Below are 13,930 nucleotides of genomic sequence, written 5' to 3' on the forward strand. Positions count from 1 at the left end.
AACTCACTGTGTGAAGGAAATGATTGTGTATGTTGTTATTTGGACTCTCGGATTAAGCCCAGCACATGAAGTGCCCTTGACGGCTTCCTGTTGCCTCTCTGTTACCTGGACCCCTCCCAGCAGGCTGGTGTGTTCTCCCAGGTCCCTGCTTCCTGAACTGCCTGTGCCCCTGCCACGGAGCCTGGGCTCCCACAGTTCCAGGCTACATTGACCCCTGCACATCTTACAAACAGCCCATGGTGGTGTGACTCATCTTCCTTCCTGAAGTTAATAGCACAGACATCTGCTTGAAAACTTCCTTCTGGATAAATTTCTCCCACCTTGTTTATTTGGGTGATTTGCTATAGTATTACCTAATTGTCTGTGGTTTTAGCTATTTGGTCTTTTTATTTCTTCTTTGTAATGACCTGCCCTTTCTTCTGAGTGTAAGGAAACATGGAGGGCAATGACTAACAAAATGGTTTGAGTTCTGCTTCATGTCACGTTGTGTAAGGAAACATGGAGGCCAATGACTAACAAAATGGTTTGAGTTCTGCTTCATGTCACGTTGGGAAAACTTGATTTACGTAAAGCATTGCGTCTCTGTGGCGGGTACTGCTCCTGTATCTTGTCTCTCTCTCTCTCAAAATATATTTCTTCTATTATATTTAATTTTCTGAATATTAACACATTTATAATGTCAAAAAATTTTAGGGAAAACTCTTGTCTCACTTTGTGTCCTCATCCAGTTCCTATTCCCTCAGCCCCTGGATAACCATTTTTCTTGGTTTCTTATTTGACCTTCAAGAGTTTTTAAAGAACAATATAAATACAGGTAAATACATCTGTGTTCCTATTTTCCTCCATTTTTTTTCTAAAAAAGTGGTCCTAGTCTACACACAGTTCTGCTCCTTGTTTTTTTTTTTGCTTGTTTGTTTTGTTTTTAAATCTACTAATATATCTTGGAATTTAGCAGATCTTTTCATAACGGTGTCAATAGTACATACAACGCTTCTTTTTTCTTTTTATGCTGCATAGTATTAAAATGATATCTTTGAAACACAAACCTGGTCATATCCCCACTGCTACCCTCACTTAAAATAGAGATATTATTACACATTTTACAGATTAAATGTGATTAATTTACATGGTTAATTTTCATATGCAATTTTGAAATTTAGGCCATAAGGAGGGAGGGGTGCTGAGACATGGGCACTTTCAGATACTACTAATGGGAGTGTAAATTGGTGTGGCCTTGTTGAGAGCAGTTTAGCACGGGTCCATCAGGAGCCTGAAAAATGTCTCTTCCTTTGTTACCTGGGTTTTATTCACAGGGCTTTGGCCTGGAATAGTATGAAAGATACAGTTAAAGATGTTGCTATGGTCAAAACGTTTGTGTCCCCGCAAAATTCAGGGAAACAATAAAATCTATATTCCAGAGTCTTAAGGAGAAATTAAGTAGGATAGATGATGCTTTTTTTAACAAAGCAAAGTTTCAAAATAATATAGCTAGATTTCTGAAATTGTTTGTAAGTCACAAAAAGTTAACTTTTTCAAAAATGAGAAATGGTTTAGTTCAAGAAATTGAGATAATGCCACTATCAATTTGCATGTATAACCAGACAGTAATTCTGTCATGTTAGACTGTTATGGAGCTTAAAGATATCTTATTTTGCTAGTTTTTTATTTCTGTCCATACTAACCACACCATCTTGTTAGTCATTCATAGACTTCAATCCATTGACCAGAATCTCCTTGCTTATAGCATATAACAGATTTCCAATCTCAGAGACACATGTCATTGAGGTGTTCTGGGGAGAGTTGGCAGGAGGGGATTGGTGGAGGTAATTAGTATGTGAGAGTTAGTTCTTTAGGCATCTCGTTTTTTATGAGAAGCCAGAGGTCTTACTGGCTGATTGACCTCTCAAAATGATTCTTTTCTCTGGTCATTATAAAATTACTAAACTACTTAAGATTGTTCTTTATGCAGGTTTCCCAGAATCACTTAGAAAACGCCAGCTGGCTTTCTCGTGTTTTACATGCTGTGTTTAAGACATGGAATGCAGTAGTCCCTCCTTACCTGCACGATTGCTTTCAGTGGTTTCAGTTACTCAAGGTCAACCACGGGTCTGAAAATATTAAGTGGCAAATTCCAGAAATAAACATTTCATAAGTTTTAAATTGACCACCATTCTGAGTAGCAGGATGAAATCTTGCACCACCCCGCCCTGCCCTGTCCAGAATGGAATCATCCCGTTGTCCAGCGTTATCCATTCTGTATATGCCACCTGCCTGTTAGTCACTTGGTAGCCATCTTGGTTATCGGATCGAAAAAACAGTCTATTCAGAGTTCGGTCCTATCCGTGGTTTCAGGCATCCACGGAGGTGGGGAGGCGTCTTGGAACATGTCCCTCAGGGATAAGGGAGGACTACTGTATAGTCATCTCATCTAAATTAGTTAATACATACCCTTAAATTAAGATGTTAGTAACATTTTGAAAACCTGCAGATGTGCTTGCAGCTCAGGAGCACACCTGACCCCTAGTGACTGAAGAAGGAAACGTGAAAGATCAGAGGAATGAAAAGGGTTAAGAAGCAGAGTCTAAAGTAAGATGGCACTCATCGTTCACTCTCGCCTTAGGAGCGGAGAACGTTTTTCTCTTGTGAATTGATGGAAGGATGCTTTCGTGATAGTGGCTGCAGCTGAGGAATATCTGAAAGAGGCTGCTGAGGGGGAGCAAAGTGTTGCTGCTCTCATGAATCAATGCAGTGTCGACGTCTCAGGTGGACTGTGTGTGGTTTTCAGGTGGTTTTGGGCAGAGGGAGCTTCCATGACTGTAAATGTCAACTTCTCGTGAGGGTGAGGGTGGGGTGGGGTGCAGGGTGGGGCGTGACTGTGGCCCACTGAGACCTGAGTGAATCTGTAACCCCATTGACTATTCCTTCCAGGCAGTCTGAGTTGTGCCTCAAGGTTCTGGGGAATCCAGGTGAAGAAATCACTGTGTTAGGCCGGGCGCGGTGGCTCACGCCTGTAATCCTAGCTCTCTGGGAGGCTGACACGGGAGGATCATTTTAGCTCAGGAGTTCGAGACCAGCCTGAGCAAGAGCAAGACCCCATCTCTACCAAAATTAGAAAGAAATTAGCCAGACAACTAAAAATATATACATAAAAAATTAGCCGGGCATGGTGGCGCATGCCTGTAGTCCCAGCTACTCGGGAGGCTGACGCAGGAGAATGGCTTGAGCCCAGCAGTTTGAGGTTGTAGTGAACTACGATGATGCCATGGCACTCTAGCCAGGGCACAGAGTGAGACTCTGTCTCAAAAAAAAAAAAAAAAAAAACACTGTGTTAGGACCAGCTTAGGCTTAGTCCTCTGCTAATATCCAGTGAGTGGACAGTGCGGGACACCTTTGTAAATCACCTCTTCTTTTTGTATCAGTGACCTCTGACAATGAGAAATCAAGTCTAGTTGAATGTGGAAATATATACATACTGTTTCAGATGAACATTTCTCCTGATTTGTTTGTCTTCTCTCTTTAGATAAAGAAGAAGCAGCAGGATGTGGTTAGATTTCTGGAAGCCAACAAGATAGAGTTTGAGGAGGTGGATATCACAATGTCAGAAGAACAGAGGCAATGGATGTACAAAAACGTCCCCCCAGAAAAAAAGCCTGCTCAGGGCAACCCTCTGCCACCTCAGATATTTAATGGCGACCGATACTGTGGAGTAAGTGGCCAGATTGTTATCACGCACTTTATTTTGTTGCTCAAAACAGATAGTCACTTAGAGTGCAGTTGGGCTTTCTCAGTGAAGACTGTGACCTCTTCACTCAGTGCCTGTTCAGGACCACAAGTCTAACAGAGGGTGAAGTCGAGTAGGAATATGAGTCCAAGGTCATAGACTGTGTATGTACACATGAGTGGTTGTGTGGTATGTGAGTGTGAGTGCATGTGTGTCTGTAGTCTTCCTGTCTCTGTCTTTGCTTTGGAAAAGGGAGTAGGAAGAGAAGCTGTGTGTGAGTGTGTGTGTGTGTGTGTGTGTGTGTGCATGTGTTTATTGTGTTCTAAATTTTGAGGCATATTTTTTGATTCATACATTTTGGGGGGCAAAGTGGAAGGGGTAATTGTTTTTGAATCTTTATCCCTCTATGATATAAATCATTGCTAATAGCTTATAAACCAGAGTTACATTTTTTATGAAAATGAGCCCAAGGGATCATTATGAACATCTGTGTACATCATATATAAGGTTATAGTTAGGTATGTACGAGGGCTGTCCCGAAAGTATCCAGCCATTGTTAATATAATGAGCACGGTTGCATGGCTGGATACTTTCCAGACAGCCCTCATATGCTCTCTCTATATACATATATATATATAGCTATAGATACTATATGTAGCTATACGCTGTATGTAGCATGTGAAAAGATGAAGTCACATTTGTGTACTTAACTTTCACCTTCATACTCTCATACTTCTTAAGAAAAAAAAAAGAGAAACTTATTTGTAATGAGTAAGTTAGGATTTGCCTTTTGCCATAGCTCTAAGTACCTAAGTCAGTATTTGTTTTGGGACCTGTACTACAGTTCTTTAAGAATGGCTTAGAGAAGGAAAAGGAGCTAAATGCTGAGGTGCTTGAGATGAAATAAATAGTTGGGTTGTCATTAGGATGAAGAAAAGGGATAACAAAGTGCTTTTGATTGCTTCAAAGAAAACAGTTCCCTTCTCCCGTGTGCCTGAAGGAGAATGAGAAATTGGAACATAAAGCCATGAGGAGATTATACACAGACTTCTTACCTGTAGCATCATGAACATGGTACTAGACTTAACTTGTGAGTTTTAGCACTACCTTATGTTGGCTGTGACACCTTTGGAAAGTTACTTATCTCTTTGAGCGTTAGTTTTCTCATCTTTAAACAAGGGATAATAATATCTGTCATACAGGATATCTGTGACTGTTTCTAAAGCATTTCTTAAGTATATTATTATATAAAAATAAAGATTATTATTTTTGTGGGTTTTTTTTAATATCATGATCTCATATTTTACTGGGGGAAGTGTGGAGTAACCAAGGGTATATCCTATTCATGATTATAGAGGATAGAAAATGTGCCTGGAGACCAAAATTGAAAATGTTTATAAACCGTACAGTTCAAAATAAAGTGAAGCTACAAGTCAAATAGTGTTGGAAGGCTTAAAACAAAAATCCAGCAGTTTTCTGTCCCTCAGACTTTGAGAGTATGAAAATGCCTTTATTCTGGTCTTATAGTTGAGTGGCAGTTTCTGGGTGTAGAATTCTAGGTTGGAAAGAATTTGGATGATAATTGCTTCATTATCCTCTGGTTTCCAGTGCTGCAGTTGAGATGTCTAATGCCATTTTCCTTGATCTTTTATATGTTTTTGTCTTTGTTTCTTTGATGCAGACTTTTAAGATCTCTTATCCATATGCATATACTAAAGCTTTTAGTGAATTACCCTGGTGTATGCTATTTTTTATTCGTTGTGCTGAGTGCTCAATGTGCCATTTCATCTAAGAAATTGTATGATTGATTGTGTCTTATATTATTTTTCTTAAAAATTTTCTCCCTACTTTTTTCCTTATTCTCTTTCTCTTGAGTGCCTGTTAATTTGGATATTGGATTTCTTCCATTGATTTTCTAACATTTTCATCTTTTTTTTTTTGTATTATCCACCTCTTTGACTTTTCATTCTTTCTGGGAGATTTTTAAAATTTACCTCTTAATCCTTTCATTGAATTTATGTCATCTTTTTTCTTCCCCTTTCTTGCTCTCTGATATTTTCTTTTTAATAACGTGTTTTCATGATATGAATGCAAGATCTTGACTCAATAAAGATATTAAACATGATTTCTTTGTAGTTTTCTTTTGTTACCAGTATTGTCCCTGTTTCCACTGATTTTTTTTTTTTTTTGAGACAGAGTCTCATTCTTTTGCCTGGGCTAGAGTGAGTGCCGTGGTGTCAGCCTAGCTCACAGCAACCTCATACTCCTGGGCTCAAGCAATCCTTCTGCCTCAGCCTCCCGAGTAGCTGGGACTACAGGCATGCGCCACCATGCCTGGCTAATTTTTTCTATATATTTTTAGTCGGCCGATTAATTTATTTTCTATTTTTAGTAGAGACGGGGTCTTGCTCTTGCTCAGGCTGGTTTGAACTCCTGAGCTCAAACAATCCGCCCGCCTGGGCCTCCCAGAGCGCTAGGATTACAGGCGTGAGCTGCCTCCACTGATTTTTTGTTGCTGTTGTTGTTTTTCACTTTGTGTAAGTTGCCAGTGTCCTTTTCAGTTATTTGCAATAAAGAACCCAAACTGGCCCAACCAGGTTTATTCTTGTTGATTCCCTGGAGTGTCCTACTGTGAGCAAGATTCTTTTCTGGGAATGTGGCTTATGGGATTCTAAAAGTAAACACCCCAACACTTAGGCTTTTCTGATGGGTTTTAGTGTCGATTTGGATTTTGGAAAGCTCAGGTCCTCTCGTCCAAGGTTTTAAATCTTTGTTCTCTCTCTGTGGAGCTGGCACATGTGGAATGCACCAGAAATGAAAACACATCCATCTGCACAAAAGGGAGATATCTACTCCCCTTTTCTCCCTCTCTAATCAGCATATAGTTGATTTGGATTTCTTTATATATTTTTATTAAAGGCATTTTTATTATGGCAAAAAACATAAAATTTACCATTTTAACCATTTGAAATGTGTACAGTTCAGTAGTATTAAATATATTCGCATTGTTGTGAAACAGAGCCCTAGAGCTTTTTCATCTTGCATGACTGAAACTCTGTACCCTTTTAACAACTCCCTTTTCCCCCCTCCCCCAGCCCCTGCTAACCACCATTCTACTTTCTGTATCTATAAATTTGACTACTTTAGATACCTTACATAAGTGGAATCATATAATATTTGTCCTCTCATGCTTCTTTCACTTAGCATAATATCTTTAAGACTCATCCATGTTATAACACGTCAAGATCTCCTTCCTTCTTAAGGCTGCACAACGGTATTCCATTGTACGTATCTATTCATCCACTGATGGACATTGGGATTACTTCCACCTCTTGGCTATTGTGAATAGTGCTGCTGTGAACATGGGCGTGCAGATATCTTTTTGAGACTTATTTTCAGGTTTTTTTGATATATATCTAGAAGTGGGATTGCTGGATCATATGGTAGTTCTATTTTTAATGTTTCAAGGAACACCCAGTTTTTTGTAGCAGTTGCACCATTTTATAATCCTACCAACAGTGCACAAAAGTTCCAATTTCTATACATCCTCACCAACACTTGTTGTTTTCTATTGTTTTTTCAAATAAGACTGCAAACTTTTGGTTTACATACTTTTCGCTTTTCTTAAAAGTAGCTTTAAATTTTTAAAATCACGTTATTAATCATACTATATGTACCATTTTGTGTCCTGCTTTATTCTCTAACAAAAATAGATTCCATATCATTGTAAACTTATTTTTTAGAGGTTGCATACTATTTCCTTGGTGGCTTATTATAATTAATCATTTCCGTACTGTGGGCTATTTAGTTTGTTTCCAGCCACTTGAAATAACAGTGTATTGCTGACAAGCTGTTCTGAAGAGTAATTAAATTGAATGCTATTTTAGGAAGTGCATTCTCATTTTGGACTATTTCCACTCTTAGAGTCCTCTGTCAAACAACAAAAATATCCCCAAGATATGAGGGATTATTGTTGGTGGCCCCAGAATCTGGGTTCAAGGTCAAGAAAAACTCACTTGATGAAATGAAAATTAATAAAAGTTAAAACAAGGTGATTATTATGTGTGTTGCTGGTAAAACCAGAGTTGGGTTTCTCAGTGCTGTGTGGTGCCCAAAGTCATAGAATGAAGACTGTCCATCTGCCCAGAATATCCATTTGACTTGAAGACTTTGAGTGCATTGCAGTGATCACATTTCAGAAACACTGGATTAGCTGTTTACTAAGTCTTCCTCCTGACAACTAAGTGTATCCTCTGGTAGAATGGAATAGAGCATAATGATGGACAGAAATTTTGACCTATGTTGCAGCCTGTCTGCAGTAATTATGTGTTAATAAAACTCTGTTTAGAATTAGTAAAAAAAAATTTAAAAGCTAAAGTTCAAAATTTTTATCATCATCCATAGGAAATTATGCTCTATTTCTAAAATATGGATGTTATTTAGGGTTAATGGCTATATTATCAATATAATACTTAAAGCAAAGCCCTAAAAATCACTCCTACACCCATTTTCCTCACCTCATGCACCCAGTTGGTTACCAAATCTTGCAATTTTTACGTCGTACGTAATTCTATCCTATTTCACTCTCAAAACTCAATTAAAAAGTGTGTTGTTATTACACTTTCTCTAATTATGACTCAGGTTATTATTTCCCCTCCCTCATGCCCAGCAAACATGTGCCTTATTACTGCTGTTATGGCATTTGTGTCATAGAACTTTTTGTGTCTTTGCCCTCAGTGAGTCTCTGAGCACCTTGTGCCCACTCTTGGCTCTGTGACCTATTTATCTTAGTATCTGGTACCCATTAGAATGCTAGGAACATGGAACATACTTAACAAACATGGTTATTAGAATGGATGAATGCGCCTACACAGAGGCTTTCAGGTGAGGAGGTAGCTAACTCATTCTGCTAGGTCTTGCTTCGTCAGGGTTTTGAGCATTTGCTATATATGGTTTGAAGTCTGTTAGGCCAAACTGCACTGCATTCCCATTTTATTAATAAAGATCAAAGTCAAGTTTGTCATAAAGCAAGCTTATTGAACCTACTTCTAAACTTCTAAATCTATTTGGGAAACTACATCTATTAGAAGCTCACCTATGCTATAGATAGAATTCTCTTAGGAAACTTTTTATCTGTATTCGAAAGTGTGTCTTCCAAGGCCTTGTGTCTAAAAGATCAGTTATCTAATCAAGGAGCATCTTCTCCATCAAATCTTTTACTGTACATGTTCTTATGTGGCATCATTGCAGACACCAGGAAGGAAAAGTCGAGTCGTGGAGGAGGGGTGGTACAAGTTCCCCTTTGTCGTTATTGCTGATCAGTGTGTGCCCAGCAGCACAGCAGTTTGATGAGATACTCTCAGCTGTTTTATCTCTTCTGCATAACCCTAGTTTTTGTTCTTCTGTCTATAAATGTGTAATCTCCCATTTTCACCTTACCTAGTTGTTTGCCTCAGTATTCTACAGTGATGAATCCCTGGGATGTGACTGTAATAAAAATGATGACTTGTGCTGGGAATATTGAAAGCCTTCATCCAGACAATTTGAGGCCTCTCAGTTGCATGTTTAGCAAGTGCATCTTAATTGATATCCAAACTGGCGGTTTTCTTTCTGCTAATATTTTTTTCTCTCTTTCTGAACCATATGCAGTTAAAGTTAATGAAAAGAGAGTGAAACTATTAAGACAATAAGGCCATATTAATATCAATGTTAAAAAGCCCAAGCCTGTTTACAGGAGGACAGAAGTGAACAGTTTTCCACTGCCCTTCTTTGTCTGTGACTTCCCCCCTTTTCCCAAGATGTGGCCTCTTCATGAGGCTGTGCTTTGTCATCTTCTAAGTTATTCCCACTCTGTTTCATATATTAATATCTATACTCCTTGATTTTAAAATTTGAACAGTTTTTACTTTTTTCTTTGAAAATTGAAGAGAAAGTGGCATTCTCATAGCTTCTCTCATTTCTCCCCCATTTTGATATACAAATAAACATATACGATATTGCTAAAGTTTATGTCATGTTCTCTTCTGTAACTATTAATGTTATATAAATATGTATTACATTCATATTGTTAAATAAATACTATTCCCTACGGAACTATTTTGTAATGTGAGCAGCCATAGAGGAGGGTACATAATCCTATTTTACCAAATCCCTGTGGCTTAAAGGAGAATGACACAAATGTCAATATTCAAGGAATTCTCATAATAAATGTTAATTTTCACTTATTGCATCTCATACTTGTGAGGTCTGAAGATATGAGAGACACCTTTTCATTCTTGTATTTCTTTTTATTTGCTTGGACTACCTCCCGAAAAAAAAAATGTTAACATGATGTTCCTACCTGGTAAACTTTCTGAATGCTTTGATATTTTTAAAAGTGTTTATTTGGCTTTTATTCTTAATGGATAATTTCATTGAATATAAAAGTCTAGATTTAAAACCTCAGGAAGCATTATTCCATTTTCTACATTCATGGTATTGATTGGAAGACTTCATGTCTGCTAAATTAAATTCTTATAGGCAGGTTGTTTTACTTCTCTCTCTGGAAGATTTTAGGGTTTTCTTGGAGTTCTGGAATTTCATCAATATGTGCTCTTTTTTAAAAAAAAATTCATTCCATTCAGCAATTGTTAGGATTGTTCAGTCTGAAAACTAACTTTTTTTTTGTTTTTAACACTTTGGAGAAGTTCTGTTGTTTCTTTGCCTTTTTTACCTACCTTCCATTTTCTCTTCATATGCAGGATTTTTCCTTTTTTTGGATGAAGTTTTTTTCTTATGTTTAACTACTAATACTCTTGACTTTTTAATAATTTCTATCTCTTTGTCTTGATGCTCTACATTCTGAGAGGCATTCTTAACTTTTGTCTTCTAGATCACTAGCTTAGTTTTTGTCATTTTATTATTTAATCTATTTTCAAATTTTTATTTGACAATCAAATTTAATTTCTAGGAGCTCTTTTGTCATTGTTTTCTTATTATGCCTTTAAAAAGGGTGGCTTGTTCTTGTTCTGTGGATGCAGCACCATCTTTAATCTCTCCAGGGACATTAATTAAAAGCATTTTTTCAAGTTTCTGATGTTCTGTAAGTTATCTTTTGTTCTCTAGCATTAGTTCTGGTTGTTGGTTTTTGTCTTTCTCTCTTGGGAGCAGGCTTGGCTTCTCTTAGACTTGCACGGGCAAGTCGCCCTTCGAGGAGGAGGGCTCACTAAGCCTGTGCAAGGGGTGGGGGCGGCAGGGAAGCAGGCCGGAACCCCTCTGGTGATAGTGAAGAGCTTTACTCGGTCAGCAAAGGACTTCGGCCTGTGTTCCTTCAGGACAAACTTCTTCCCACTTGTCCCTTCTGTGTCCGATGTGGGATCCAGGGTGACCACCAGGAGTTTTCAGCAGGCAGGCAGTCAGCGTCCTTTGGAGAGCACTTCTTGGGAGCTCTGGCTACACGAGGGAAGGACTGACAGTCTGGGCCATTACAGATGCACTTCATTATTACGATGGTGATTGCCCAGCTCCAGATTGCTGTGTTCATTGTCTCAGGCTGGTGGTTTCTGTGGGGGTTCCCTGAAAACGATTGTTCTTTTGTTTTGAGCTATGGTTTCCCTTGCTCTGTTTTCTGTACCAGTCCAGTTGTATTTGTTTTATATGTTCTGAATATTTCTTAAAATTTTGTTACTGGTTTCCTTTTCTAGATTATCACAAAAAAATGTTTCCCCTCCAGTTTCAGTTGGCATTTGGGTAAGGGTGGGGAAATGGCATTTGCTTGCTCTGCTGTCTTAAACTCTGTGGTCGGAAGTATTAAACAGGAATTAGGAATTTGAGATTCTAGCTTTGGGCTTACTCATATATTGGTATTTGGCATAAAAATTGCTGAATGAAGCTATTTTAGAGAGCTGCATCTTACCTATTTTACCAGGATTGGAACTGTCAACTTTTTTTTTCTCTCTCTACATCAAGATTTCATAAAACAGAATATAGAATTAAGGGTCTTTATTCACTAAATCAAGAAATTCTGCTCAGAGACTACCCCAAAGCTTGAAAGAAAATTTAAGGAGCCTCTGCCCATTTTAAGCAGAAGCAGCAGCAGCAACTACTATAGTCTTAAATAAAAAAAAATTTTTTTTTAAATTTTCTTCTTCTGGGTAAACTAAATTTACTTTGGCTCATTTAGAACTGATTGCTGCCACTATTTCCTTATTGTGCATGTGTTCTTTTTGTTCCCTGCAGCCTCCTGTTTGCTTATGTCTTTGGCATGAAGAAATAATATGGGTCTGTCACTTAATTGTCGTTGACTGAGCCATGGAAAGCAACACAGCTTTTCAAGAGTGGCTGCTGTGGGCTTTTTTAACTGTTCTCTTCAAGGACACTAAAAGGGCAAAGAATTTTAAGGTGTTTGTCTCAAATGCTTGTTTAGTCCATAGTAGTAGTCTAATCGGAGTGGATGGATGATGTCCTTAAGTAAGCTTTGTGGAAGGATGAGATTATTGTTAACTCTACCTGTTGTAGATTTTATCGAGAGCTTATAAATGTCTCTGACATTGGTTTCACTTGAACACAAACAAGTGCAGGTGACAAGAGACTTTTTTTTAAACAGCTGTTTAACTTGCTTTATTTTTCTTAAAATTAGAGCATTAGATAAATGTTCCCGTAGTGAGTAAGAATGCTTGGTTATGCTATCATCAGAAGTGTTTCTTTTTGTAAGCAATTGGCATTAAAAACAAAGTTTGTCTTTTTGTCCGTTTCTACCTTTGTCTTAAATGTAATGAAAATGTACCAGCTTCTGAAACTGGGCAATTTTACTTTGAATATGATTTGTGTGTTTATATACTTATGCAAAGTAAACATTGACTGATCATTATATTCTATAATTACAGAAGGTTGATTGTCCTAAAATATGCAATCTGCAGACATGTATTTACAGATACTTCAGGGAGAGTGCCTTTGACTATAAGGACTTCAGCAAGCCTATTTAGAAACTTCACGTGAGTTTCTAAAATATAGTTCTTTTGATCTTTGTAGTAGGAACTCTAATATATTTTTAAAATATATACAAACTTGACAACAGAAAGAAATTTGATAAGAAAGCAGAATGTTTTCTTTTATTGGAGAATGCCTATAACCTATGAGAACTTATAACTTAGTAGGAAGTGATTTTAAAATTTTTAGTGCTATACTAATCTTAAATTATTTTACAGCATACAGTTTAACTTATTTTCTCTGAAAGGAGCTATTAACTATTAAGAGGTCCTGTATTTTAAATTATCAATCACCTATTTTTTGCCTAAACATAACAAAGTAGTTTCACTTCTTAAATACTATAGGATTCATCAGGGCACTTAAAAGCTTTTTAATGTTAGAAAGTAAATGTTTTACACATTTCTTTAAAACCAGTAAATAACAGAATAGAAATAGGATTTACTCAAAGTATGTTACTAGCATGATATTACCTAAAATATAGCCTGTGAATCATTAATTAACTAATACAACTCATCCATCCACATGACAGAAATTATTGGTAACCTGGTGTGTATCAGGTACTAGTCTAACATTGACTCTTAACAATGATTTTCTTTAAATCATTCTTCTTTTAAAGTTAATTATCAAATTTTTTATTTGTTTCTTGAAAGGAGTTAATTACCTTAAATGAAAATTTCTAAACTTTTGGGTAGATCTCATTCAGTCTTCAGGTAAGAAGTTCCCCCCTGGCCATAGCGATATGGCATTGAGTTAGAGGTTCATAAAATAAATATAATGCTTACAATTTTTATGACAGAAATATAGTTTAAGAGAAATTTTTCTTTCTATAAATAAGAAATTCTGCCATTCTGAGATTTCTAAATATCTGACATTTCTAAATACCTTTGTTGGTGACTAAAACTTATAAGAACACTTTTAGTTCAATGTGAATAAATGGATTATTGATACCATTACCTATTTTTTCTACATGTATTATTTTATAGGTCTTGTTTTATGTAGTTGGAACTTGCATATGAGAGTTTACGTTATTTCTAATTTTGTGATTTGGGGAATTATGATCATTTTAAGGTTAAAGTTTTTAATTATAAACACGGAAACCTGAAATACAAATGTTAAGTCTCATTGCAACTTGCCTTTTGTTCTTTTAAATACACAATATTTTCATGTTACCACTTCAGTCTTTTGAAAGTAGAGATTTATAGAAATTGAGTGAGGCATTGTTTCTCTTTTTTTTTTTTTTTT

At 37.0% G+C, this 13,930-nt stretch overlaps 1 protein-coding gene across 1 annotated transcript in view; it reads left to right on the forward strand.

The window, feature by feature from the left end:
- Positions 1-13,930, forward strand: part of SH3BGRL2 (SH3 domain binding glutamate-rich protein like 2) — a 66,100-nt gene that overhangs the window by 44,675 nt on the left and 7,495 nt on the right. Inside the window, exon 2 of the mRNA XM_012646085.1 lies at positions 3,521-3,706. Within this exon, the coding sequence (XP_012501539.1) occupies positions 3,521-3,706 (186 nt within the window). The remainder of the gene's footprint in view (positions 1-3,520; positions 3,707-13,930) is intronic.

The sequence above is a fragment of the Propithecus coquereli genome, unplaced genomic scaffold (assembly GCF_000956105.1).
Source record: "Propithecus coquereli isolate 6110/MARCELLA unplaced genomic scaffold, Pcoq_1.0 Scaffold24, whole genome shotgun sequence".
NCBI classification, from domain to species: domain Eukaryota; kingdom Metazoa; phylum Chordata; class Mammalia; order Primates; family Indriidae; genus Propithecus; species Propithecus coquereli.